Raw genomic sequence first — 26,038 nt, 5'->3', positions numbered from 1 at the left:
CAGTGCACTGCGTAAAGATCAGGCAGTACACTTTGTAAACAAAACAAACGTTTATTTTAACTAAACTACAAATATATATTATCATACAATAAGAAAGGGTCTCTCATTAGGGATTAAGTGTGTATATTCGGTGAGAACTAAAAGTGAGCTTTAACGTGCAGGTCAAGACAGTTTACGTGGGAATGTTCAGGGCCTCGACTCTTCATCCAGAGACCCAAGAAAATTGTATAAATGTCATCTCAGAATGAAAAAAAAGGAGGAGAGGAAGAGAACAGAGAACTTCAGAAGGAATCGATTTGGCATGTTCGTTGATCCAGTTGAAGTCGCGAGGGACAGCCACGGGAGACATGAAACTACCAAGGGAGAAGAGAAGCAGGACCAGCATGCATTGCCAATAGGACAATCTGCTAAGTGCCTCAATCGTTGGACACCCTTCATAGATATCGGGAAAAATGTGCTCCAGGCCCCGCGAGTCATTCCAAGTGAGATGACGGTGACGACGGAAACTCTGTGTTGAAGTCAAAACCTGAAACAGATGGGAAGCCAAAGGAACCTAAGAAGGAACTAGGAACGGGTGCATAATAGCATTAAAGAAGATATGCGAGTTAATTTCATTGTGTTTGCTTATGATATGTGAAACTGTCTGAGAGGGGGGGGCTGATAAGTTTCTTTAAGTCTTGATATAACTAGTCTAGAATATTCCTTGAATGTTGATATATGTCGCATGACTGTGCATTTTCTAAATGTTAAATTGCTAAAGTTTTAAGCTTAGAGTTATACCACCTTCTGCTATGAGTTGCCCCAGTCCAGAAAATACTTCAGATGCAAACTTTGTTTTCTTACACTTGGATAAAGGATTAAACCAAATATAGAATTGGTAGGCATAGCCAAGTGAAAAAACTTCCATCAACTTATCTCCAATTCAAAGAATTTTAATAATAAGGTGTGACACCTTTTGGCAACTGGTATATGGAAATATGACTTCTCCATTACTTCTATCTTAGTATCACCACCTCTGGGTCTGTCTCCCACTGATGAGACCTCAATAAAGGTCGAAACCGGTCTGGGTAGTGACACAACCCTTGATACATAGCATTGGAGATGTGCTTTGCATTATGGGATACTAAGGCAAGTGATGAGAAGTTATACCACCTTTGCCATGAGTTGCCCCAGTCCAGAAAATACTTCAGGTGCAAACTTTGTTTGCTTACAGTTGGATAAAGGATGAAACCAAATATAGAATTGGTAGCAAAGCCAAGTGAAAAAACCTCCATCAATCATTGATTTGCTTTTCTTTGAGGCATCTAGTAGTGGTCTTGGAAATGTGACAAGAAGCTGAATCTTGCTGAAAAAGGAAATCACCATCACATAAATCTTCTGATGTTGGTAACATAAGTGTTCAAGAATTTCTTGATACACTTTGGACTTGACTCTTTCGCACACAATACACAGCCAACCCAGATCCCTCTACATTCATACAAGTCCATACTGGGGTAAAAATTTTATACCAATAAAATATTCACCTAAGTAAATTTACATTATGTTTAGCTAATTATTGTTATACATGTCTTGCATTCCAATTAGAGTTTCTTTTTTTATTCTTCTTACAAGCAGCATACAACTATAGAGATATTGCTGTACTGGCAAAATATGCTCACGATGTGACAGAAGCAGATAAAATAGTTGAGTCACTGAGTAACCACTTTGCAAGGGCATATCATGCAATCAAGGGCATAGCTGCCCCAAACTCCTCTTCAATCTGTTGAGCAAGATCTATATTGAGACTGCCCATGGGACCTTGTTCCTATGACTGACAACAAGTGGATACCCAGCACCCACTATCTGTGCATCAATAACCCAAACTCTTTCATCCTTCATTGCAATTAAATCGAGCTTTCCAATACCAGCTGTAGTCTTATAGTGCAGTTCAACCGCATTCTCCCATCTTTTGTTATTCAACTGGTTATTTAATATGGAGACCACGGCATCATGTTGTTTCACCCGAATACCGCGAGTTCGAAAACGACATTGGGCAATATGAGAAAGGGTTTCACTGTAGCGACAACCTGCCTCACAACTTAGATCACCTCTGCGGCCACAGGTTGTGCGGGCCCTCGTGGGCAGGGCATTGATCCTAGCCCTAAGTCAATAAATTCATAACCAAGTAGGAGTCTAGCTTCACGTACCACGTTATTAGCATAACGTGGTACATGAAGAGACAACAAATCCGCCGGGCAGAGACACCAAATCCGCCGTCCTTCCCCATGGCATGAAAATAGACAACAGGAGAATCTAAAGAAAGCCTAAGCCATGAACAAATGGCAGAGCAAATAGCCCTATCCATACAGGACAGTACTGAGACATAGATATGATAGTACCTAGGAAGCAAATAATTTGAAAGGAGGTAAAGCCTTTGATGGGGTTTGAGAGGAGCTTTTCTTAAAGATGACAAAGCATTTTCTAAAGAGAAGGGAATAGAAGACTGTCCTTTTGGTGTAAAGAAGATACCATTCTTCTTTACACCAGGACAGTAAGGCAATGGAGTGGCATATTGTGCAGGAAAACTCAAGATTTTTGAACTTCCAGGCATGACAAGAACTTTAGCTTCTTATCATGCCTGGAAGGGACAAGTGCTAATGAGCAGGACTTCTCTATATTTATGGTAAGACCTCTAAGATGAAAAAGTCAAATGCCTGGTCAAAGAGTTCCTGCAGGCCTACCTTAGTAGAGGCCACAAGAATAAGGTCGTCTGCAAAGGCCATAACATTAAAAGAAGCATCAAGAGAGTAACTAATATGGTTAGGTAGAGAACGAAGAAACTCATCAATGATGCAGTTGAGGAACAGAGGAGATATAGGGATCGCCTTGGTGAATGCCCTGAACTGTGGGAATAGAAGTCCCACAGGACCCAATATTAATAATTAGAGAATTATTAACTATTATTAACGAGTATAACTCTAATGGCAACTCAAATGAGTTGCCATTAGAAGATATAAAGAAAGTAAATGAAGATGATCTAGGTCCAGAGATTTTGAAGACAGAAGTAGAAATGGCCATTAAAGAAATGTGGAAAGGCAGAAGGAATAGATAAAATACCTGCAGAATTCCTGAAACAACTTCAGAAGAAAGGAACTGAAGAAATAATCAAAATAATAAATTTAATTTATAACAAAGGAAAATTACCAAAAGATTTTATGACCTTAATATTTATACCTATAGCAAAGAAAAGTAATGCAGTGAACTGCAAGAATTTTAGAACAATAAGCCTCATTTTCCCATACATCAAAAATACTTATGAGAATCTTAACACGAAGAATTGCATCTAAGGTGGAAGAATTTCTTGGAGAAAATCAGTTTGGTTTCAGGAAGGGTAGGGGAACAAGAGATGTGATTGGATTGTTAAGAATAGTAAGTGAAAGAAGCTTGGAAGTGAATAAAAAAGTTAATATCTGTTATACAGATTTTGAAAAAGCTTTTGACTTCATAAAATGGGATAAGATGGTGGAAGTAATGAAAAAGATTGGTATAGATTAGAAAGACAGAAGGCTAATTATTTCACTATATATGAGACAAACTGCCATGGTGAGAGACATATATGGTACAACAGAACCAGGTATCATTGGATGAGGAGTAAGACAAGGCTGTTCTCTGTCACCAATTTTGTTTAACATGTATTCTGAAGCAATGTTAAAAGAAGCACTGGAGAATTCGAAAGAAGGAATAAAGATTGGAGGTAGACAGATATTTGCAATAAGATACGCAGATGACAAGTTATTATTATCAAATACTGAAACAGGACTACAACATCTGTTGAACAGATTACTGGAATCCTGTATCAATTATGGAATGAAAATTAACATCAGAAAAACAAAGGTAATGAAAATAGCAAGGAAAGAGGCAAATATGGATATCAGAATAAATGGGGAAAAATTGAATCAAGTAAAGTAAAGACAAATAAAGTAAAGACATTTAAATATATAGGAAGTGTTATTAGCAGTGATGGAAGATGTAAAATGACATAAAAGCAAGAATAGTGATGGGAAGAGATGCCCTTAATAGAAAATGGAATTTATTCAGAAGTAAAATGGATAGAAACCTAAAGAAAAGACTAATAAAATGTTATGTGTGGAGTGTTGCTCTCTATGCAGCTGAAACTTGGACATTGAAGAAAGAAGAAATTAAGATTTTGGAAAGCTTTGAGATGTGGATTTGGAGAAGGATGGAAAAAATCAAATGGACAGATAAAAAAACTAATGAAGAAAGAAGTCTGTTAAGGAGAATAAAAAGAAGAAAGAGAAACTGGATCGGACATATTCTGAGATGGAATGGAATCATCAGAGATGCCATCGAAGGAAAAAATAGATGGGAAAAGATCCAGAGAAAGAGTAAGGAAAACAATGCTAGATGACATGCTGAATGGAGACAGGTACACAACCTTGAAAGAGAAGGCTCAGAACAGAAGAGAGTGGGGAAAACGTTTTGGCTACTAAGAGAAGAACCTGCTCAATTGCACAATACTCAAGAAGAACTCTAAAACACATGGAAGTAAAGAATCTGGACAGCCTGCAATAGATAGTGCTCTTAAAATAGCAGGAAGAGAAACACTATCAAAAGCTTTCTGAAGGTCACCTACTCTACAGCTCTCCATTTCCATCACTCAAATCCACCAACTACAGCGAACTGCAACTACCATCATCATCATCATCATCTGCTGTTCTCCACCACCACTAATATTTTCACAGACAATCACAAACATCCATGCCAACGGCAGAATTCGAACCCACAGCCTTTTGGTTGGAGAACGAACAACCAGGCTGGCAATTTGATATGCTATGAGGAGCAACATGGCTTTGTGAAGAGTCAGTCATGCTTTAGTAATTTACTAACTTTTTATAATGGTGTGACAGCTAAGTTGGATAAGGGATATGGCTACAATGATTGTGCAATTTTGCAAAAGCATTTGAACAGAATACCACACAGAACTCTGTTACACAAAAAACAAATTAGAACAAATGAGTATGGATATGACACTGGTTATGTGGATAAGAGAGTGGCTGCTGGACAGATTTCAAAAAGTGGTATACAGAGGAGCAGAATCCAAGCAAAAGCTGGTGACTAGAGGTGTGTATGTGCCAAGGTTCAGTGCTACGACCACTACTGTTTAATTTGTACTTAAATAATAAATTTAGTTTAATCCTATACCCAAGTGTAAGCAAACAAAGTTTGCGCCTGAAAATATCTTCAGGAATGAGGTAAGATGGTGCAACACCTGGCAACTCCGAGCAAAGGTGGACCTAGCTCTCATCACTCCTTGTCTCAGTATTTCCCATAATGCAAAGCTCATCTCCTTGCGGACATGTATACTACTATGCATTAAGGGAAGGGCCACTACCCAGACCGGTTTAGACCTTTATTGAGGTCTCATCAGTGGGAGGCAGACCCAAACGTGGAGATACTAAGGCAGAAGCAATAGGAGAGGTCATATTTACCTATACGAGTTGCCAACAGGTGTAGCACCTTATTATTGAATTACTCTGGATTTAGAGAAAGATGTTGGAAGTTTATTTTGCACTTGGTTAGACTATAATAAATTTAGTTTAATTTAGTTAATTTTTATTATTTATTATTAATTTATTATTTTTATTAATAATTTAGTTTCTCTAAATCCAGAGTACAGTGGTATCTTGCTAATCCAAACCTCCTTAGTCCGAACCCTCCAGTAATCCGAACTGCGGTTTGAAAGAAAAAAAAGTTCTATTATGTATTATTATTTTGTGTACTATTATTTTAATTTAATAATTATTATTTTAACTATTATTATTTATTTTATTATTATTACAGTACAGTATCTTTTTTAATACTGTCAATTATTGTGTGTTCCCCTTTGGTTTTTTATACTGTACAGTATGTACTGTATTGTCGGCATGAATCACAAATATACACAAAAAGAGGAAATTCAAAAAGTGCATAATTTGGCTAAAAATATAAATCCAGATGTTAAAATTTCACAAACAGATGTTACGGAATGGATTACAGGTAGAACCGAAAGTGAATTCGAAATCAAATCAGATGCTGAAATTATAAATATGATGCTAAAGAATGAATTAGATGACGATAAAGAACTCGAAGAAAAATAAAGTAAAACATGAAGAGGCAGTTGACAGTTTTAATATGGGTATAGAATGTGCTAAGCAGAATGATACCACATTCCACAAAATATAACAATAAATCTAACAATAACTAGCATCCAAGAAGCAAAAGAAAATCAGTGACTTTTTTACAAAGAAATAAAAAAACTTTTTTGTGTGTTATTTTGTGAAACTTTTTTTGTGTTGTGTACAAGAAAGTGATATTTTTTTACACAAATTAAGTTATGTACCGAACTATGCAATTTTATTAAATCAGAATCCTCAACAATAGAGGTACATACAAACTAAATTTTTTACTAAAATAAACTTGTGTATTGTATTATTTTTTAAGTTTTACATTACAGTACAGTAGCTTTTTTCTATCAGTTATTTATTTACAGAATTAAATTGATGTACCATTAGAATCTGATTATTTTTGTCTTAAACGCTAGTTATTGTTGTCTCTTGGGGGAAAATTTGCTAATCCGAACTTTTCACTAATCTGAATGAGCACAGTTTTTATTAGTTCAGATTAGTGTGATACCACTGTAATTCAATAATAAGGTGGTACACCTGTTGGCAACTCGTATAGGTAAATATGACCTCACCTATTGCTTCTGCCTTAGTATCTCCACGTTTGGGTCTGCCTCCCACTGACGAGACCTCAATAAAGGTCGAAACCAGTGTGGGTAGTGGCTCTTCCATTAATGCATAGCAGTATACATGTCCGCAAGGAGATGTGCTTTGCATTATGGGAGATACTGGGACAAGGAGTGATGAGAGCTTGGTCCACCTTTACTCAAAGTAGCCTGGTGTTGCACCACCTTACCTCAGTCCTGAAAATATTTTCAGGCTCAAACTTTGTTTGCTTACAGTTGAATAAAGGATTAAGCTAAATTTATTTAAGTCTAACCAAGTGCAAAATAAACTTACAACATCCTTCTCTAAATCCAGAGTAATTCAATAATAAGGTGATACACCTGTTGGCAACTCATATAGGTAAATATGACCTCTCCTATTGCTTCTGCCTTTGTATCTCCAGTTTTATTTTCCAGAAATATTTTCAGGCACAAACTTTGTTTTGCTTACACTTGGATAAAGGATTAAACTAAATTTATTATAATCTAACCAAGTGCAAAATTGTACTTAAATGATACAGGAAATAACTTGAAAAGAAATGTTCAGTTGTTTGCTGATAAGAAAGTTAGATAGAGTAATAGTTAATCAAGGCAATGTACAGAGTATGCAGGATGATTTAAATAGTCTCTCAGTATGGACAAAAGATAATGGATATCAGTTTAATGAGCAAAAGTGTAAAGTTATGCATTTTTGGGATAAATAGATCACAAGCTGTGTACCACATTGATGGAACTATACTCCAGGAAATATATGAAACTAGGGATATAGGGGTGGTGGTAGACAGAGAGGTGAAGTCTCATATTGCTAAGGTACTTGGCTATTGAAGAACACACTAATAAGTAGAGATAAGGATGTAAACTTAGGTTTATTTGCTCCTATATGCACTTATTATATTTATTCTATGCTGCTGCATTTTTGTAAACTTTATATCTTTATTTTTCTATCATTAATTTTATTTAATTATTCTTCTCTTTACTCTATATTCTTACTATTATTAGTTTACCTCTACTTTTATTAGTTTCTCTATACTTTAGTTACTCTTTGTCCTTTACTACTTTATCTTCGTATTCTCTATTAACTTTACTCTATCTTTAGTATTTTTCCTATACCGGAAGAACTAGAAATTTATTTAGATTAATTGACTGCACCACTAGTGCTCTCCTTGTGGTATAAGATACAATAATACTTCCAGTAGAGTTCACTCTGAAATTCCAAAATTCTGAATATCCAAAAGCCTTTCTTAATGTTGAACAGTAGTGGCTATCATTAAATTCCCTCGCTCACAGGTTCGTGTTTATTTTGAAACAGTGCATTGCGTAAAGATCAGGTGGCACACTTTGTAAACAAAACAAACATATTTATTTACACTAAACTGCAATTATACAACATCCTACAACAGGGAAAGATTCTCTCCTACTTCACTTTAAGCTTAAAACTTAGAGCAATTTAACAATTTAGAAAATGCTCAGAGTAATGCAACATATATTTTATCAACATTCAAAAAAAATCTATTAGCCCATTACAATTCACGGAATATCATGCTCTGTTACTTGTAACTAGTAATTCTAACTATAACTGTAAACAAATTATTCTTAGTTAGTTATAACAACTCTTAAAGAAACATATCAACTCTTCTCAGACAGTTTCACATATCATAAGCAAACACAATGAAATTAACTCGCATGTCTTCTTTAACCTCTATTATGCACTCGTTCATAGTTCCTTCTCAGGTTCCTTGGGTTTCTCTTCTGTTTCAGATTTTTACTTCCAAGAAGAGATTCCGTTGTCACCATCGTCTCGCTCGGAATGGCTTGCGGGACCTGGAGGACATTTTTCCCGATGTCTATAAATCAGCTGAAGGATGTCCGATGATCAAGGCACTCAGCAAGTTGTCCTATTGGGAATGCATGCTGGTGCTGCTCCTCTTCTCCCTTGGTAGGTTCATGACTCCTGTGGCTGTCCTTTGCGACTTCATCCGGACTGATGAACATGGCAGATCGACTCCTTCTGAAGTTCTCTCTTCTCTTCCTCCCTTTTTCTCTGGTGTCGATCCCTTTCTTCATTCTTAGATGACTTTTATACAATTTTTTCAGGTCTCTGGACAAAGGGTCGAGACCCCAGAACATTCCCGCGCAAACTGGCTTGACCTTCACGTTAAAGCTCACTTGTAGTTCTCACCGAATATGCACACTTAATCCTATTCTCAAAAAGGCGGAACTATTTCAGAAGTATACCGCCCTTTTACCACTGACCTTGAATATGCTAGCAGGCTGACGACTTTGAGCACATTAAATTTTACTTACACTATAAACAAATTCCATCATCAATACAATGCCGATTTCTAAGGCATTGCCCTTGAACCCTACATTTTAGACATTTTCCGTTTTGTATAATCTTGCATGTTAATTCCTTGGGATTAAATACATGGGCTTTTAAGATTATTTACAATGTTAAATACAAAGTTAGTTTAGCGCATATACGAGATGTGACTTCTGTAAAAGTCGATGCAAGAAAAAGGAAAATCTCTACTGCATCGAATTTTACAATTTGTTATTCCTCTTTATAAGGCCTTAATATGTCCACATCTGAATTACCATGCTCAGGTCTGGTCTGCTGAGTTTCTTGGAGATGAGGAAATGGTGGAGAAGATTCAGAGGTGAGCATTCAAGATGGCGAGTGGTCTGTAGAATATTCCCTATGAAACAGATTGAGGGTTTGTGGACTGCAGAAGTTTGTTGATATGTGCAAAAGAGGGGATGTGACAGAAACATTTAAGTTACTTAAAGAGTTTTATAGCCTCCATAGCTTAGTCAGTATACACGAAGCCCTTTGGTCAGAAAGACCTGGGTTCGATTCCGGTCTATGATGTGAGAAACCTTTATCTGGTCTCTTTTGACTAAAGGTGAGTTAGCCGGTCTTACATGGAGGTAGAGGGTTTCTCCTCCACTGGAAACTCGGGATTTTCGTCCCTCAGAACAGGCAAACCGGCCACGTGAACATGCACCGATTACAGTCATGAATACTTACAACAATATGTGGAAGAGATAGGATCCTCACCACATGTCGTTATGCCAGTAGTTGCACCATGAGTCACATCATGGTAGTCAACCTCCTAGATAGGAGACGACACATGAATGTGAATGGGAAAGTTTTATAGGACTGATGTAGAGGAAATATTTCAGCACTTAGCTAAAGGGGGAAGAACAAGTAATCATATCCAGAAGGTGAGTAAAAGTGTGGTTGGTAAGGGTGTAATTTTTTACTTGGAGAGTTGTAAATGAATGGAATGAGTTGCCGTTGTTAGTGCTTTGTCTGTTAATGTCCCTTCCTATAATGCATAGCATAAAGGTTGGTCGATTAGTAGAGCCTCTGCTACTAATGGCTCACACAAAAAGTTAAGCAAGTTTGATTGCAGTTAGTAGTGGGAAGGGGTTCAATCTTTCGATGCTGTTGGCACACTCTCCCTCGATGAGTCTTTGGACTCCCTGAAGGTGTCATATAACATAATAATAATAATACATGTACATGAGGATATGTGCTTTGCATTATGGGATACTAAGGCAAGCGATGTGAAGTCATTAGCTTCTATATACGAGTTGCCCCAAGTCCTGAAAATACATCAGGTGCAAAATTTGTTTGCTTACAGTTGGATAAAGGATTAAGCCAAGTATATAATTTCTTGGTATCTCCAATTTATAGTATAACCAAGTGGAAAAAGTTCGAACAATTGTCTGTTAATGGTTTCAAGAAGAGGTATAATAGATTGTGTGGATAAATTGGGTCTCCTGCAATGAGTCTTCCGACTCCATGGAGGTGCGTGTACAATAATAATCTAACACATTTTATATAAAAAGACTTAAATAAATGAAATACAAATATTTTGCAATTTTCTTATGTTTTAATGCACTAAATTTTTGCCTTAAAAAGAAAAAAAAAATGAAAACAAATCTCATTAGCAATGAACAGATGAAAATATTTTCTCCACCGTATTGCGTTCTCAAGTCATCCCAAAAGCAACTGAAAACCAAGACATTTAATCAGCTGCTAAATAATCAATAAGGCACTATGCATGCAATCACTTTTGAGCAAAGCATCAGTCTGATTTGTGCTAAATATGAAATTCAGTAGTACAATTTGTTATCAACAACAATGTCAGTATAATAAGACCAAAATGATACTGGCTAGTATATAGTAAGTTATTTGAAATTTACCTGTTCTCCATCCAAACAGTTTAATAACAGGACTAGACTCGTTACCCAAAAAGAGTACATTTTCATAATGTGCAAAAAGCTTCTTTTCCAGACAATTTTTCCCCTGCTGTTTTCTTTTATTGTGATAGGAACAAATGAGTTGAATCATTTGATCATCTAAAAGCCAAATTTTTACACTGTTATCTAATGAGACTGTGTATATATGGCAGCCATCCACCTAGGGGGAGGAAAAAATTTAAATGTGAAATTGAAACTTCCTACAAGAAAAACAAGAACAACAAACTTCCCTATATTTCAAGAATCACAAAATATGTCAATAATATGCAAACAGTAACAATGCCAAAGTACGAGGTGTGACAATTTAATTTCCAGAATGGCTCCGTAGTGTCACCTGTGTGGTGATTTAGTTGCAGTCACATGAGGAATTGTCTTTGTACATGTTTTAACTGATGTGGGTGTAAACCTCAAGCCAATAGAGCTACTTGCTAGTTGGCTATTGCAAAAACAATAATGATCTGTGTGTAAACTTTGGCATAAAAATGTGACTGAAATTTGGAGCAGCATGTTAACATCAAATTTTGTGTGAAATTCGACAAAAACTGCTACTGAAATGTTGGAACTGTTGAAAGTGGCATATGTTGTGGCATAAGAGATTCAAAGGTGGGCGAGAAGATGTGAACAACGACTCCAGAAGTGGTCAGCCAAACACAAAAATGATGGATGCATATGTAAACAGAATGAAAGATTTCGTATGGTCTGACAAATGATTACGTGTGCAATAAATGGCTGATGAATTACAAATGAATCAAGAAACAGTCAGGGTAATTTTATCTGAAGAATTGGGTATGCGAAAGATTTCTGCGAAGTTTGTGCCTCAGATCTTGATGGACAAACAGAAGCAGCGGCGGGTCGAAGTTGCAACTGATCTTTCTGCAAATAAGCACGTTTCTGAGAGTAATTATGGGTGACGAAACATGGTGCTTCCAGTATGATCCCAAAACAAAACGCCGGAGCATGCAATAGAAAACCCAGAGTTCGCCACTTCTGAAAAAAACATACATGCATGTCACGTTTGCAGTTCAAGACCATGCTGGTAAGTTTCTTTGATCACAAGGGGGATACTATGAATTCCATGAAGAGGACAATATGAATTCCATGAAGGGGATACTATGAAGTCCACTATAAATTCATTAAACAGGAACAAATGGTCAACTGACAATGTTATTTAGAGGTTCTGAAAAGATTACAAGATTCTGTTCAGAGAAAAAGACCTGAATTGTGGCCTGAAAAGTGGATTATCCATCACACAATGCACAAAGCCATAGTGAGCTCATTGTGTGATAGTTTCTGGCCAAAAAATCGATTACCAAATGAGGTCATCCTGCTTATTCACTCGACTTAGCTCCCTCTGATTTCTGGCTGTTTCCAAAATTAAAGACTGCGCTCTGGATGAAGATTTTTTGACATCGCTGATATCCAGCATAATGCAATAAAGGAACTCAAGACTATTCCAGAAAAAGAGTACCAGGCCTGTATCCAAAAATGGGAACTACTTTCAAAACATATAGTTCTGAAAGTAGGTTTTTTTACAGGTGCATTCCAAAAATTAATTGTCACGCCTCATACACTGATTTTTAAGTAAATGTCAGACCATCTTTAGCTTATATGATAGTAGTGTTTTCATCAAACATAAACTTTTGGCCTTGGCAGGCAATTGCAATTTAGCCCCATCTTTTATTTTTTCAATACAGTTCTTTTAACAACAGAATGAAGTAAAATCTTTCACTCAATTCCAGAATTTGTTCTAGCATGTTCCAAAAACAGCACTTCTCAAAAATTTTTTCCCCCCAAGTGTGTCTCTATAGACATGCAGTTCAGCATAACAGTATCACAGACAGAAATCTGTTTTCCAGAAAATAACCTTTAGGACTAGAGTAGAAAGATGAAGCCAGTACCACATGTACATATAGGGCTTAGTTAGCAAAGTGGATAAAATCAATGCTCTCCAGCTAACAGGCTGAGTATGAATCCCATTGTGACAAGAATGTTTGCAAGTTACAAATGTCTTCAGTAAAAGATAATTTTCATCAGTTGATGATAAAAAAATATTCCATACTGGTCTCTAAAGCAAGATTTCCAAATTATTTAACCCTCATATACACACAGATGCCAAATATGCTATAGTTTAATAATCTTTCAAGGATAAGATTGTCATATTGAAAAACTATGAATGGCACCAGATATTTCTTAAATATTCTATGATTAATAATTTTTAAATTTTAATAATTTAAAAATTATTATAATTTAATAATTTTAATAAATGTAAATGGTTTTAAATTTATAATGATCTTAAGTTATATTATAATATATAACACCAAAATAATAAATATTATTTTTATTAATATTATGAATACATAAAAGTTTAACATTCTTTGACATATCATATAAAGAAAATATACCTAAAATCATCTTCTCTTTCAGATTTACATGGGTCAGATTTACATTACAAAAAAAAAAAAATGCCTAAAGGCATTTTTTTTTTTTGTAACATTCATTTGCGGTTCTGATAACCACTCTGACCTCTTTCATTTTTTTCCCCAGAGGTTTGATTTTCTGCAGTCCAAACACCCACGTGGTGAAGTCCTTTTACCTGAGGATATCGGTATCCATAAACCAAACTGGCTTCCCTTCTCCAATTCTCCTGAGCAAGCTGAAAGAAATATGTCTGCATTTCTTGCAGCTTGTTGATGAGCATTAAGTAGTATTCTGGTAGACAAACTATCTATCCATCAAGCAGAATACCAGATGATTCTCATTATACCTCCAACATCCTTGATTTTCTTTTTTCTTTTTTTTTTAATCAGTACTGTTTCCAAATACACTGTAGATGTTATGCTATTCTTGGTAATCACAACCACCATGTCAAAGTTCCCTCTGCATAACCAGTTTTATGTCCTTTAGCATTCCATTGGTACCAAGTGAGATGACTTCTGAGACCTCTTAGCCTCTTTCCATAGTCTGATAATGTTTTTATTACCTGAAATGATTTAATAACAGAAATAATCCTGTTGTTTTCACCAGGGAACCAGGGCGAACAGCGAAAAGTCAGCTACTGGAACAAATCTGAAAACAAACCCCAACTCAACATCACTAGAGTTAAAGATCGGTAATATCAACGTAAGAAACCTGAATGGCAAAGAAATGGAGCAAGCTGAGGAATTAGATAAGTACCAGATCGACATAAAAGGGGTGACTGAAACAACAAAAACTAGTGAGATCTTTCTGAGCAATAAATACAAAATGTTATATTCAGGCAATGACAATCAAGGAAAAGAAGGAGTAGCCACAGTATTCAACATAAAATACGAGGCTAATCTTCTTGAATGGCAGTCAGTCTCAAGTAGAGTAATGTGGGCAAATATGAGAATGGGGAACTGGACAATGAGACTTATTTGTGCCTATGGTCCCACAGAAGGTTCTACTAAGGTAGAAGTGGAGAAATTTTTTGAGGCTTTAGAAAAAGCAACTGACACAATGAAAAAGGAAAAGTTGGTCCTTGTTGGGGATCTAAATAGCAGAGTAGGAAATGATTGTGAGACACAAAAATATTTGGGGAAAATTTGGAGAAAAAAGCAAAGCTTATAATAATGGCAAATATCTGTTGGATTTCTGCTCAGGACATGGACTGGTTATTACTAACACCATGTTCCAACATAAAAATGTGCACAAATTCACATGGAGAGAAGAGGCAAGGAATAAGAAAAGTCTCATTGACTATGTTATTGTTGATAGTGATGTTTTCTCCTTGGTGCAGGACACCAGAGTGTACAGAGGATTTGAAATTGGAAGTGATCACTATTTAGTCTTGAGCAACATAAAATTGAATTTGATATTGAAAAGAATGACATGTAAGAAAGTTTTAAAGCGAATAAAAGTTGAGCAGCTCTCAGATGTGAACTGTAGACTAAAATACAGAAAGATTATTGAAAAGAAAATGAAAGAGTTTGAGAACAGGAATCAAACCTTGGAGATTCAGTGGCAAACTCTGAAGAAAACATTGATTGATTCTGCCAGAGAGGCATGTGGTGAGGTTGTGTGCAAGGATAAAAAAAATCAGAACTCCCTGGTGGACACAGGAAGTTAAAGAGGCAGTGAAGGAAAAGAAGAAAGCATATCAAAAGTTCCTGGCAAATAAGTCAGCTTTTCCTCTTACAGAATACAGAGACAAATGTAAGAAAGCTAAACAGTGTGTAAAACTAGCTAAACAAAAGTCATGGGAGGACTTTGGCAAGAATATAGAAAATAAATATCAAGAAGGTGGCAAAATATTCTGGAGGTTGTTGAAGAAGCTTAGGAATGGAGAAAAGAGTGCTGTAAAAGGAGTTAGAGATGATAAAGGTGACATGAAAACAGGAGAAAAAGATATCCTTGAAGTATGGAGTAATTACTTTGAAAAACTGCTAAATGAAACAAGCAGTGATAACAGCACAGTGGTAAAAATCACTGTCCAGGCATGCAGTCAGGAATACATATCCATCCTTGAGGTAAAAAAAGCCGTCAAAGGCTTGAAATGTGGAAAGGCAGCAGGAGTAGATGATATTCGACCAGAAATGCTGAAGTATGGTGGTATAAAAGTCTTACAGTGGCTGCACTGCATAGTTCAGAAAGCCTGGACAGAGGGACAAATTCCCGATGATTGGAGTAGAACTCACATAGTACCCATATATAAAAAGGGAAATAAAACTGAATGTGAGAATTACAGAGGTATTTCCGTACTGAGTGTTCCTGGCAAGATCTATGCAAGTATACTTGAGAAACGGGTTGAGAAGAATTGTGGAAGAAAAGCTGGGTGAAGAACAAGCTGGATTCAGGCCAAATAGAGGCTGTCAGGATCAGATCTTCCCTTTACGACAAATAGTGGAGAAATCATGAGAATATAATAAAAATCTGTATTTGAGTTTTGTCGATTTGGAAAAGGCATATGACAATGTGCCAAGAGAGAAGCTATGCAATACGCTGCAGTAATATGGTGTCAATGGGGCATTATATCAAGCAATACTTAGTCTTTATTTGAGTTGTAAATCCGCAGTTAGAATTGAAGGAAGTACAGGAAGATGGTTTAATGTTAAATCTGGTGTGAGACAAGGATGTACATTATCCCCTCTGTTATTCATTATCTATATGGATCACATTATGAAGGAAAGTGGTATTAAACATGATATCAAAATTGGAGATGTTAATGTCAGCTCTTTGCTTTATGCGGATGATGTTATACTTCTAAATAAATCCGCTACAAGTCTGCAAGATTCTCTGACTAAATTGAATAACTGTTGTAATAGATATGGTATGAAGGTCAGCAATAAAAAGACAAAGAAAATGAAAATAGGCAGAATCATTGAAAATGTCGACTGTGTTGTGAATGGAGAACCTGTGGAACAAGTAAAACATTTCAGCTACTTAGGCACGATTTTTATTGAAGATGGTAAATTAAATATAGAAATAGACAACAGAATCAGCAAAGCTGGTATGGCAGGAAGTCAATTGAATAAATTCATATGGAATAAGAGAGAAATTAGTCGGAACACTAAATTAGCTGTATACAAGACGGTGTTCAAACCAGTTTTAACTTATGGATCTGAGAGCTGGGTCAGAAATAAAACACTTGACCAAAGACTAGTGACTGCAGATATGAGAGTCCTGAGAAAGATTAGAGGCGTGAACAGATGGCATCAATGGCAATATCATATTAAAATGGCTGTTAGGAAAGAATGTGACATTGTCAGCATCCAGGAATGCGTTAGCAGAGCTAATCTCAGGTGTTATTGTCACTTAAACAGAATGGGAGAGAAAATATTACAAAACAAGTTTTCTCTGCCAGGTTGGCAGGGAAAAGACCCAGAGGAAGACCACGATATAGGTGCATTGATACAATAAAAAGTGTCTTAGAAGATAGAAATATAAGATCTGATAATGTTGGAGTCTTGACAAGTAACAGACTGATTTAGAGGAAAATTGTAGATAGGAAGTTAGTAATGATGTAATTTTTTCATGTAGTACTATCATATCCTGTATACCCCCTGAGGGTACATTGCAGGAATTTGATGATGATGAATAATCGATGTCACTAATTCATCCCTCATAACAGACTAACCAGGCCAGGAGAACACATCCAATTTACAGACAATAGCTTAATACTGTTTCATGAGATGGTGCCATACCTCTCCATAAGGGCCTCATGGCCACTGTATCATCATATGCAAACTAACTCTTCTCTTCTTCTACGCATTATTCCCGCTTCCTATGCAGGGTCTGCGTGTTACTTAGATGCGACTTCTTGTTAGTACTACTCCCAACCGACCCGTCGCCTGGTCTGCCGCTGGGGCATATGCAAACTAACTATTGTCACTAAAATGAAGGCATTCATTTTTCATTCCACTCAAAAAATCCCTAACAGCTATCCAAGCCTTTACTCCTCTCTAACAAGTACCAAAGTAATCTAATAAAATTTCAGCATATCACAACAAGTTCAATACACAAAATTCTAGCTTCCCACTTAGCCTACAACTGCACAGTAGCTTGCAATCAGCTACAAAAATCACATTTTAAAAGGATAAAGTATAAAAATAACTTGTCTCCCTACTAAAATTATCATCACGTCTTCTGTTCCCTCATGAAGCAATTGGGTTTGACTCCTGTTCTAACTTTCTAATATAATATAATATATAATATAATTACTATCACAATCATACAAAGATGAGGTTATTCTAATCTTTGGATGATTGTGAACTTTTATTATTATTACACAGCACCTACATGAAGTACAAGGACTTATTACAGGAGGCCTTTCCATACTACACTACAATACACAAATCTATCCATCCACCTACCTGCCAAATCCATTCCATCAGTTAATTATATTTTTGTCTCCATGCGTTCTCCAACAGGTTTGTCTGTGTCACTGTAGGTGGAAAAACCCCGAGTTTCTGAGGTGGGAGAGGGAACCCTACTGCTGTTGTGTAAGACTAGTTAACACACCATTAACTGAAAAAGTTCTTGTAAGGATTCCTCACATTATGATAAGAATGAAATGAATTTTTTTCTTCAACCACAGCTGTTTTTATATTTTTTTTAAATAGAATGCTTAATGATAAGTTTAGTTATTAGTGATTATTCATAACAGTGCTTCACTGTACAAACAACATCAGAGGAACAAAATTAATAAAAAATTTATTTAGTTATAGTTTTCTGGATTTCTACCCACGGCACAAATCAAAGCTGTAGTAATACCGTATACCCACAGTTCTGAGAACCATGGCTGGAAGTGTGCCAAGAAGAGTCAATTCATGTTGAAGGAGAGAAAAGAATAAAGCGATGCATGAATTAATCACCAATATGCAAAATCACATGCTTATATGTAAAATTTTCAAACTGTTATACAAGCAAAATAGTTACCGCTTTAAAAATTAGAATTTTCATAAAAGAAATACCCATCCCACGGAATGCATTGATTACCCTATTATCGGAATGGATTTGCCTTCTTCTGCCATGTGCAGAAGTATTGACAGGTCTCACATTTGTGGTCGAACAGTACATGCATAGCACTCAATTAGATTGCAACAGAAACAGTTAAAATTACTATCACTGCAAAGGAAACCCTCTAGAGGCCAGATTAAAAAAAAAGTTAATTCAGGGAAGTCGGGATAAATATGGTCTTAGAATGAACGTCTCCCAAATCTTAGGCAAACCTTCACAGCCAATGCTGATTCCAGAAATTCTCAAACCAATAGCAACTTCTATGCAGCACAGATGTCATCTTCCATTTATCCTGTGTGAAGAAGTAGCCTGAGCAGGGCTGACAGTGTAACTTGCCATGCAGACAAGTTTTTATGTTCTTCAAGGAAGATTCTTATTTTTAGAGGGACCTGTGGCATAGTATAATTATTAAAAACAACATGTAAGTCCATTTAATTAAGAAATAAGGTAGATATTTCGTACTAAAAATAATAGTACATCTTCAGTGTTACAAACAGATAGGAATAGAATACAAGTAACGAATACTTGTATTCTATTCCTATATGAACAGAATATAGGAATATTCTATTCATATAGGAATAGAATATTCCTATATGAATATAGGAATATTCGGATCACCTATTAAAATACAATGTTGTCGCGAGCTAGGAAATGAAAGAAATTAATAAATAATTAATATTTAAGATAATTAGTTTTTTAATGATTACATAAAATAAAAGTCTCCCAGATCTTTGAGAGAGAGAGAGGCAATCATTTCGATTTAAATTCGGTCGGTGTAAAAAAGCTTCACAACTTTCTTTAAAGAGGCGTTCATATTTGAACCTGCATCTATGAAGTAGAATAGCTTTATCCCACTGGATATTATGGGTAGTGGTAATACTGTGTTGTGCTAGACCAGACTTCGGAGGTTTGTTGTAATCAATATAATATTGATGTTCTTTAATTCTTTTTTCCACAGAACGGCCAGTTTGTCCAAAATAAGAAACATTGCATTCACAAGGAATTTTGTAAACGCCAGCCAAAGACAGAGATGACAGTTTATCTTTTGTAGAAGGCAATAAGGAAGAAATTTTGTTGATAGGAATATAAGTGGGAAAGTTTGTCGTGGGCAGATTAATGGGGATAAAAGATAAACATTATTGTGGGCTGAGCTTAATGATTGCGGGCAGATAAATGGGGATAACAAATAAAAGTTGTCGTGGGCAGATGAATGGGGATAATATAGAAACATCGTTGCTTTACCTCTTTCCTCATCAATGGAGAAAAACACTGATCAGTTCCTCCCTGATTTATCTATTATCTTCATTCATTTGCCCACAACAACTTTTATTTGTTATCCCCATTTATCTGCCCGTAATCATTAAGCTCGGCCCACAACAACGTTTATCTTTCATCCCCATTAATCTGCCCATGACAAACTATGACTACACTCTGGTTCGACATTCAGGTTAGTTTAGGTTAGTTTATAATGATTTTTTCATGATAAACTAACCTAACCAATAAAGGTTAGGTTAGTTTAGGGTTATGTTAGGTTAGTTCATAATGATTTCTGGTTTCTGATTTCATTGAGTGCAAACGAAGTACTTTCCTTACTTTTGTCATTATAAACTAACCTAACCTAAGCTGTTATCATTTCTATTGAGAATGAAAACCTATATACTTATAAATATGTTTATATACTTATAAACATGTTTTATAAAAACATGTTTATAAAGCCTCTAAACATGTTTTTATTGCATTTACCAGAATCCTCTAGGAATTATTCACTTTAACCAGTTAAAGTGATTAATTCTCTTAAATTATTCTTAAATTACTTTAACTAGTAATTATTAATAATAACCGGGTTTATCACTTTAACCATAACATATATATACACATACAGCTAGATCAAACAGCAATGAATTCACTTCTAATTTCTATATTGAATTTTCAGAAAACCAAGTGCTTGATACCACCTATGCACAAACCAACAGTTGGCTATGCTATTTGGTCTCATGGCCTAGACCAGTGATTTTCAAACTTTTTGGACTGTGACCCACAATAAGAAATACATTTTATATCAATCTTACTAAGTACCTAAAGTACTTTTGTTAATGAAAATTGAATGAGCTACTTCTGTCTTGTTCACAAGTGGCTTCATTAGCTCAGTTTAAATCAGCATTTGCAATAAAAGTGTATAAATGTGGCAAAACCTACAATGGACACGCTTACATCTCTGGAATGGGCTGCTCTAAAAATTTGAAAAAACAACAAAACCAGCTCTTCACACCCTCTTCCTCAATGCTTGTGCAGGACTTCTAAAATTCACAAGGAAAGCATACCATCCAACAGCTGAAGGGATAGATTCTCCTATCCTTGCCAAACAGTGGTTAAGTTGCTGAAGGCCTCACAGGACTATCATCTTCTTTTGTTAAAAACTCTAAGCACTTTATTTACAGCATCAGCAACATCATTCTTGATGAAGAGAACATTTTAACCAGCTCTGATATAGTCAATCTGTTTACTAGCATTCCAACTAAGGAAATCTTTGCACTAATACACGATAAATTTACCAGGAAAATCATGGCACTCAAATATAATATCTGGGTACTTCAAGTACAATGATTCCATGTACAAAGACAACTCAGGTTTGGCCATGGCAGTCCTCTTTCTCACAGCTTGGCAAATTTTTACATGGAAACATTTGAAAGATAGGTCCTGGAAGAATAACATCTCAAGCCTAAATTATGGAAAAGGTATGTCAACAATGTCATCTTAATCTGTAACAACAGGCAAACTTTAATTTTTAAATTTCCTTGAGTACCTCAATGATCAACAACCAAGATAAAATTTACCCACGAGATAGAATCTACTGGTCACTTCCATTTCTGGATCTATGACTTACAAATTTATTATGACTAACTAAGGAATCTGGTAAATTAAGTCGCTATATCTCAAAAATCAACAGATAACTGAGAAATATCTACATTATTCTTACCACCACTACAGATCTCAAAAACTGAGTATTTTAACACTAGGAGCCCACCTCAGTAGTGACAAAGATGAACTAACCAAAGAACTCCAGTTGACAAAAAATACCTTTCTACAAAATGGCTACAATGCATGCATTGTCACTGGATCCCAAACATCTAAATATAAATCCTAGTATTAACTTTGCCAAATATATCCAGGCTATTAGCTAGCCAAAAACATAACATGAAGACGTAAACAAGCACAGCATACTCAAAAATGCAACACATATCTAGACATAATTTAAAATCATCATATTCCTGTATAACTTTATAATGGTTGTCACCTTATTTAATCTTTTACTGTTTCTTTGTCTATAATTTTTCTTTTTTACACCTGTAGAAGTCTTATGCAAATAAGATTACACCGTTTTTTCTTGTTTAAAGCAATTATTTATATCTCATTCCAGTTTATTACCTTATGAACCATTTTATATAAGTATGTAGACTTTGCTGGTTCATGAGTATGTAACTAAAAGTTTATAAGGCAGAACACTGGAATAAGATGATAATGATAACATTTTAATTGACAACACATTTCATAGGATTTTTTTCAGGTGTTTACTCATACAAACTAGTAGACAAAACAGGACTAACAAAGGCGACAACTATTATGCAGTTATAGAAGAGACGTTATTTTAAAATATTTCTAATTGTATGCTGCATTATTCAGAACGTTGTGTGTGTTTACATATTCACATCTGTGTGTTTGGCTAATGAAGACTAGGATGTATTCAGACAAGTTAATACTTGATAACTAATATTTAAGGAATTGACAGCGTATACTGGAAATATAGATTAAATAAACTTTAATATACACTTTCCGATATTTCGGCGAACGTTACGTTGCCATCTTCTTGGGAACTTACTAAAAAGACACGTGCACACAAGTACTAATACAACAAATGAGACTGAGGCTAGGACGCTAGCATTTTCCTAAAGTCCTGATGGTGCCCTCTGGCGGGCTATATTGGTAGTTCTATATTGGTAGAGGGCACCATCAGGACTTTAGGAAAACGCTAGCGTCCTAGCCTCAGTCTCATTTGTTGTATTAGTACTTGTGTGCAAGTGTCTTTTTAGTAAGTTCCCAAGAAGATGGCAACGTAACGTTCGCCGAAATATCGGAAAGTGTATATTAAAGTTTATTTAATCTATATTTCCAGTATACGCTGTCAATTCCTTAAATATTAGTTATTATGTCTAACCAGCGTATAAGCCTCTCAACAAGAATAAGTTAATACTTGAGTTAATATTTAGATGTTTAGGATTAATTAACTGTCAATTTTTAGGGAAAGACAACGTATACTATAATATTAATTATAAAACTTTAATTAATACTTCCAATATTTCAGTAATATTACATTACCATCTTCAGGGAACATAAAAAATAATGATATGTGCACGCAGGCACTAACACTGAACAAATATGGCTGAAGACAACTGAAATCAGTCCTAAAATGTGCCACGTAGTGGGCTAAATTGGCTAAATTGGGTAGTAGTCTTGGATGTTGGGCTGATGTTCTAAGAATGCAAGCTTCCCATATTTGGGACAGTCTCATGCATCCAAATTTGTTGAGGTTTGGGGAGTTTTTTTTAGAGTTGAGGCTGATTCCAGGAATAATCTCTCATATTTATACTTGCTGCGGTGTAGTAAAGTGGCTTTCTTCCAGCATATTTTGCACAGGTGTCCAAAGCATGGTCAGCAAGTCCTGGGTGGCTGTATTAGTGGAAACGGATATAATCCTTATGTTCAGATATCCTGATATTAGCTGTCCTGCCTGTTTGGGGGAAGTGGCTGGTCCTTGGGGGAGCGGATAAGAGATGCCAATTTTCTATATGGTTTGTAACAAGTTGTCAAATCATATTTTTTTAGGATTTTTGTTAGCTTTTCAGAAGTACCCTGAATATAAGGAATGGTGATAGAGTTAGAGTAGTCCCTGTTATGGAGAGGGGGGGGGGGAGGTGTTAAGGATATGGGTAAGTTCAATAGTAAGGGCATTGTTATCTGAACAGATTAATTTAGAACTGTTATATATGGTTTTTTATAATCCCATATTGTTGGGAGGGGGGACGATTGCTGGTGAATGTATCTACCTGTATATGTAGGTTTTCTGTAAACAGAGAAAGCCAGGGATCCATCAGGCTGGAGTGTAATCAGAGTGTCTAGGAAAGGGAGATTGTTATTGTTTTCTTTTTCCAAGGTAAACTGGATCCTTGGGGATGTTGATTGTTTAGGTGTGATAAGAAATTGTGGTGTGTCCAAACCATGCAGCCAAATAGCAAACACATCATCTGCATAGCGTGGCCAAACAGCAAGTTTAAGTGGAGCCGAGTTTAAGGCTGTTTCTTCAAAGGTCTCCATAAAGAAGTTGGCCAGAAGTGAAGAGAGAGTGAAGAACCCATGGCTGTTCCCTCTATCTGTTTACAGAATTTTCCCTGCCAAACGAAATAGCCTGAGTTCATGGTGAACTGAAATAGCGATGAGATATCGGAAGGAAATTAAGCTTGGATAAGGTCCAAAGTATCTTTGAGTGGGACATTGGTGAATAAGGAGAAGACATCAAATCTGACCATTATGTCAGTGTGTCGGAGTGAGAGGTTTCTATCTCTCTCTATGTTCACTCTGATGCTCAGTGATGTGCCACACCAGGCTTTGCCATGTAGTCCTGTTATTTGCTTTTCTGGCAGCCTCAACTCTCTGAAGATCAGTCACTCCACTCCCACCATCCATTCATCTGATTCATGGTCTACCCCTGCCTCTTTTTCCAGGAACACCTTCTATTACTGTTATGAGAAGTCCCCTTCCATCCTTTCTTTGTGTCCAAAATATTTTAACTTTCTTCTGTCAATATCCTTAAGGAGCCTTAAAGTTCTACTGATCTTTTCTAACACCCATTCATTTGTATACCTATCAGTATATGATATCCTCAACAGCCTTCTGTAGCACCACATCTGAAAAGCAGATATCCGTTTCTTATCTGACCTCTTTAGGTTCCAAGTCTCACATCCATAGGTTGCTGTTGGAAAAACAACTGCATCCAAAATCCTCAACTTTGTTCCCATGGAGATAGATCCATCCTTCCAGATTTTAGACAGGTCTCTGACTGTTGTTTTAGCCATTCCTAACCTTTTTCTGAAGTCTTCTGAACATCAATTCTGCACATTAATAATGGATCCCAGGTACTCAAACTTGCTGACTTCTTCAATTCTTTCCCCATTAAGGTACACTTGTTTCTCAAGAGCTTCTCTGTTTTATTTCCTTTGAGAACCATAATCTTTGTCTTGCTAGGATTGAGTTGAAGTCCTCTGTTATTACTGATATTGTTAACTTTTGTCAAGAATTAGTCCTAGTTCTTCCATGTCATTACAAAGGAGTACTGTATCATTAGCATACCTCAGATTACTGATCAATCTACCTCTTATCCTAATTCCTGTACTGAGCTCATCCAATGCTTGATGTCCTCACACATGATGTCCTCTGCATATATACTAAACAAGTGAGGACAAAGTAAACATCCTTGCCTAACTCCTTTTCCAACTTGAAGCCAGTCAGTCAATCCAACACCTGTTCTTACCGTGGCTTCTTGCTCCTTATAAAAGTTGTCTATCAATCTGATAGTGTGTTGAGGAAAACCTATTCTTTTCATTACTTCCCACAGTTTCACATGCTCAACACACTCAAAAGCTTTAGAGTAGTCTAAGAAACACATTACCAGAGGGAGTCTAAATTCTTTATATTTTTCTATGATCTGTCTAATGCAAAGGATCTGATCTCTGGTGCCTTTATCTTTCCTAAAACCAGCTTGTTCCTCAGGCATCTCTGCCTCAACTTTGGAATCAATCCTATTTAGCATGATCTTCAATAAAATTTTGCTTGCATGAGATATTAAACTAATAGTTCTATAATTCTTGCATGCCTCCATATGACCTTTCTTATGTAGCGGTATGAAAACTGACTTCTTCCAGTCTCTAGGCCATAATCCTGTCTCCCATATCCTTGTAATCAATCTATGAAACACTCTCATCACTCCAACCCCTGTGGCCTTAATTAACTCTGCTGGGATTTCATCTGCACCTGGGGCCTTATTGCTGTTAAGCTGCTTAACTGCTCTTTCAACTTCATCCCTAAGTGGAGGAGGTTCCAAATCAAAATTTTCCTGGTAAGAGGGCTCTGCATTTTCTTTGTACACTCTGCTGTACAGTTCCTCATAGTATTCTTTCCATCTGTTTTTGATTTCCAACTCTTCTGTTAGTAATGCTCCATTCCTGTCTTTGATGATATTCAATTTAGGCTTAAACATGTATTTAAGTCACAAACTAAATAAAACATCCTTTTATAATTGTGCAGGGGCGGCTCGAGCATAGGCACTGCGGAACTGTGGCACCCCCAATTTTTCTTGATATATAAATATATTTATTAATTTATTTATATTTGCTTGTAATATTTAATTTTATCATCAACAATCCAATACAATTCTCTTATTTTGTATAAAAAATCCATCTTGTAGCACTTAGGATG

At 36.0% G+C, this 26,038-nt stretch overlaps 1 protein-coding gene across 3 annotated transcripts in view; it reads right to left on the bottom strand.

Annotated features, from left to right (window-relative positions):
• LOC150105360 (transducin beta-like protein 3) overlaps positions 1-26,038 on the bottom strand; it is a 324,945-nt gene that overhangs the window by 95,316 nt on the left and 203,591 nt on the right. For all 3 annotated transcript variants that reach the window (XR_016548482.1, XM_090394739.1, XM_090394738.1), the window contains exon 8: positions 10,979-11,195. Coding sequence is in view for 2 of the 3 variants with exons in the window: in XM_090394739.1 (XP_090250865.1) it covers positions 10,979-11,195 (217 nt within the window). In the remaining variant the exon portion in view is untranslated. The remainder of the gene's footprint in view (positions 1-10,978; positions 11,196-26,038) is intronic.

Source organism: Typopeltis vanoorti, chromosome 6 (assembly GCF_054136105.1).
Source record: "Typopeltis vanoorti isolate ZY-2024b chromosome 6, IOZ_Tvanoo_1.0, whole genome shotgun sequence".
Taxonomy (NCBI): Eukaryota; Metazoa; Arthropoda; class Arachnida; order Uropygi; family Thelyphonidae; genus Typopeltis; species Typopeltis vanoorti.
Note: the sequence above shows the minus strand (reverse complement) of the source record. Positions and strands in the feature narration are given on the sequence as shown.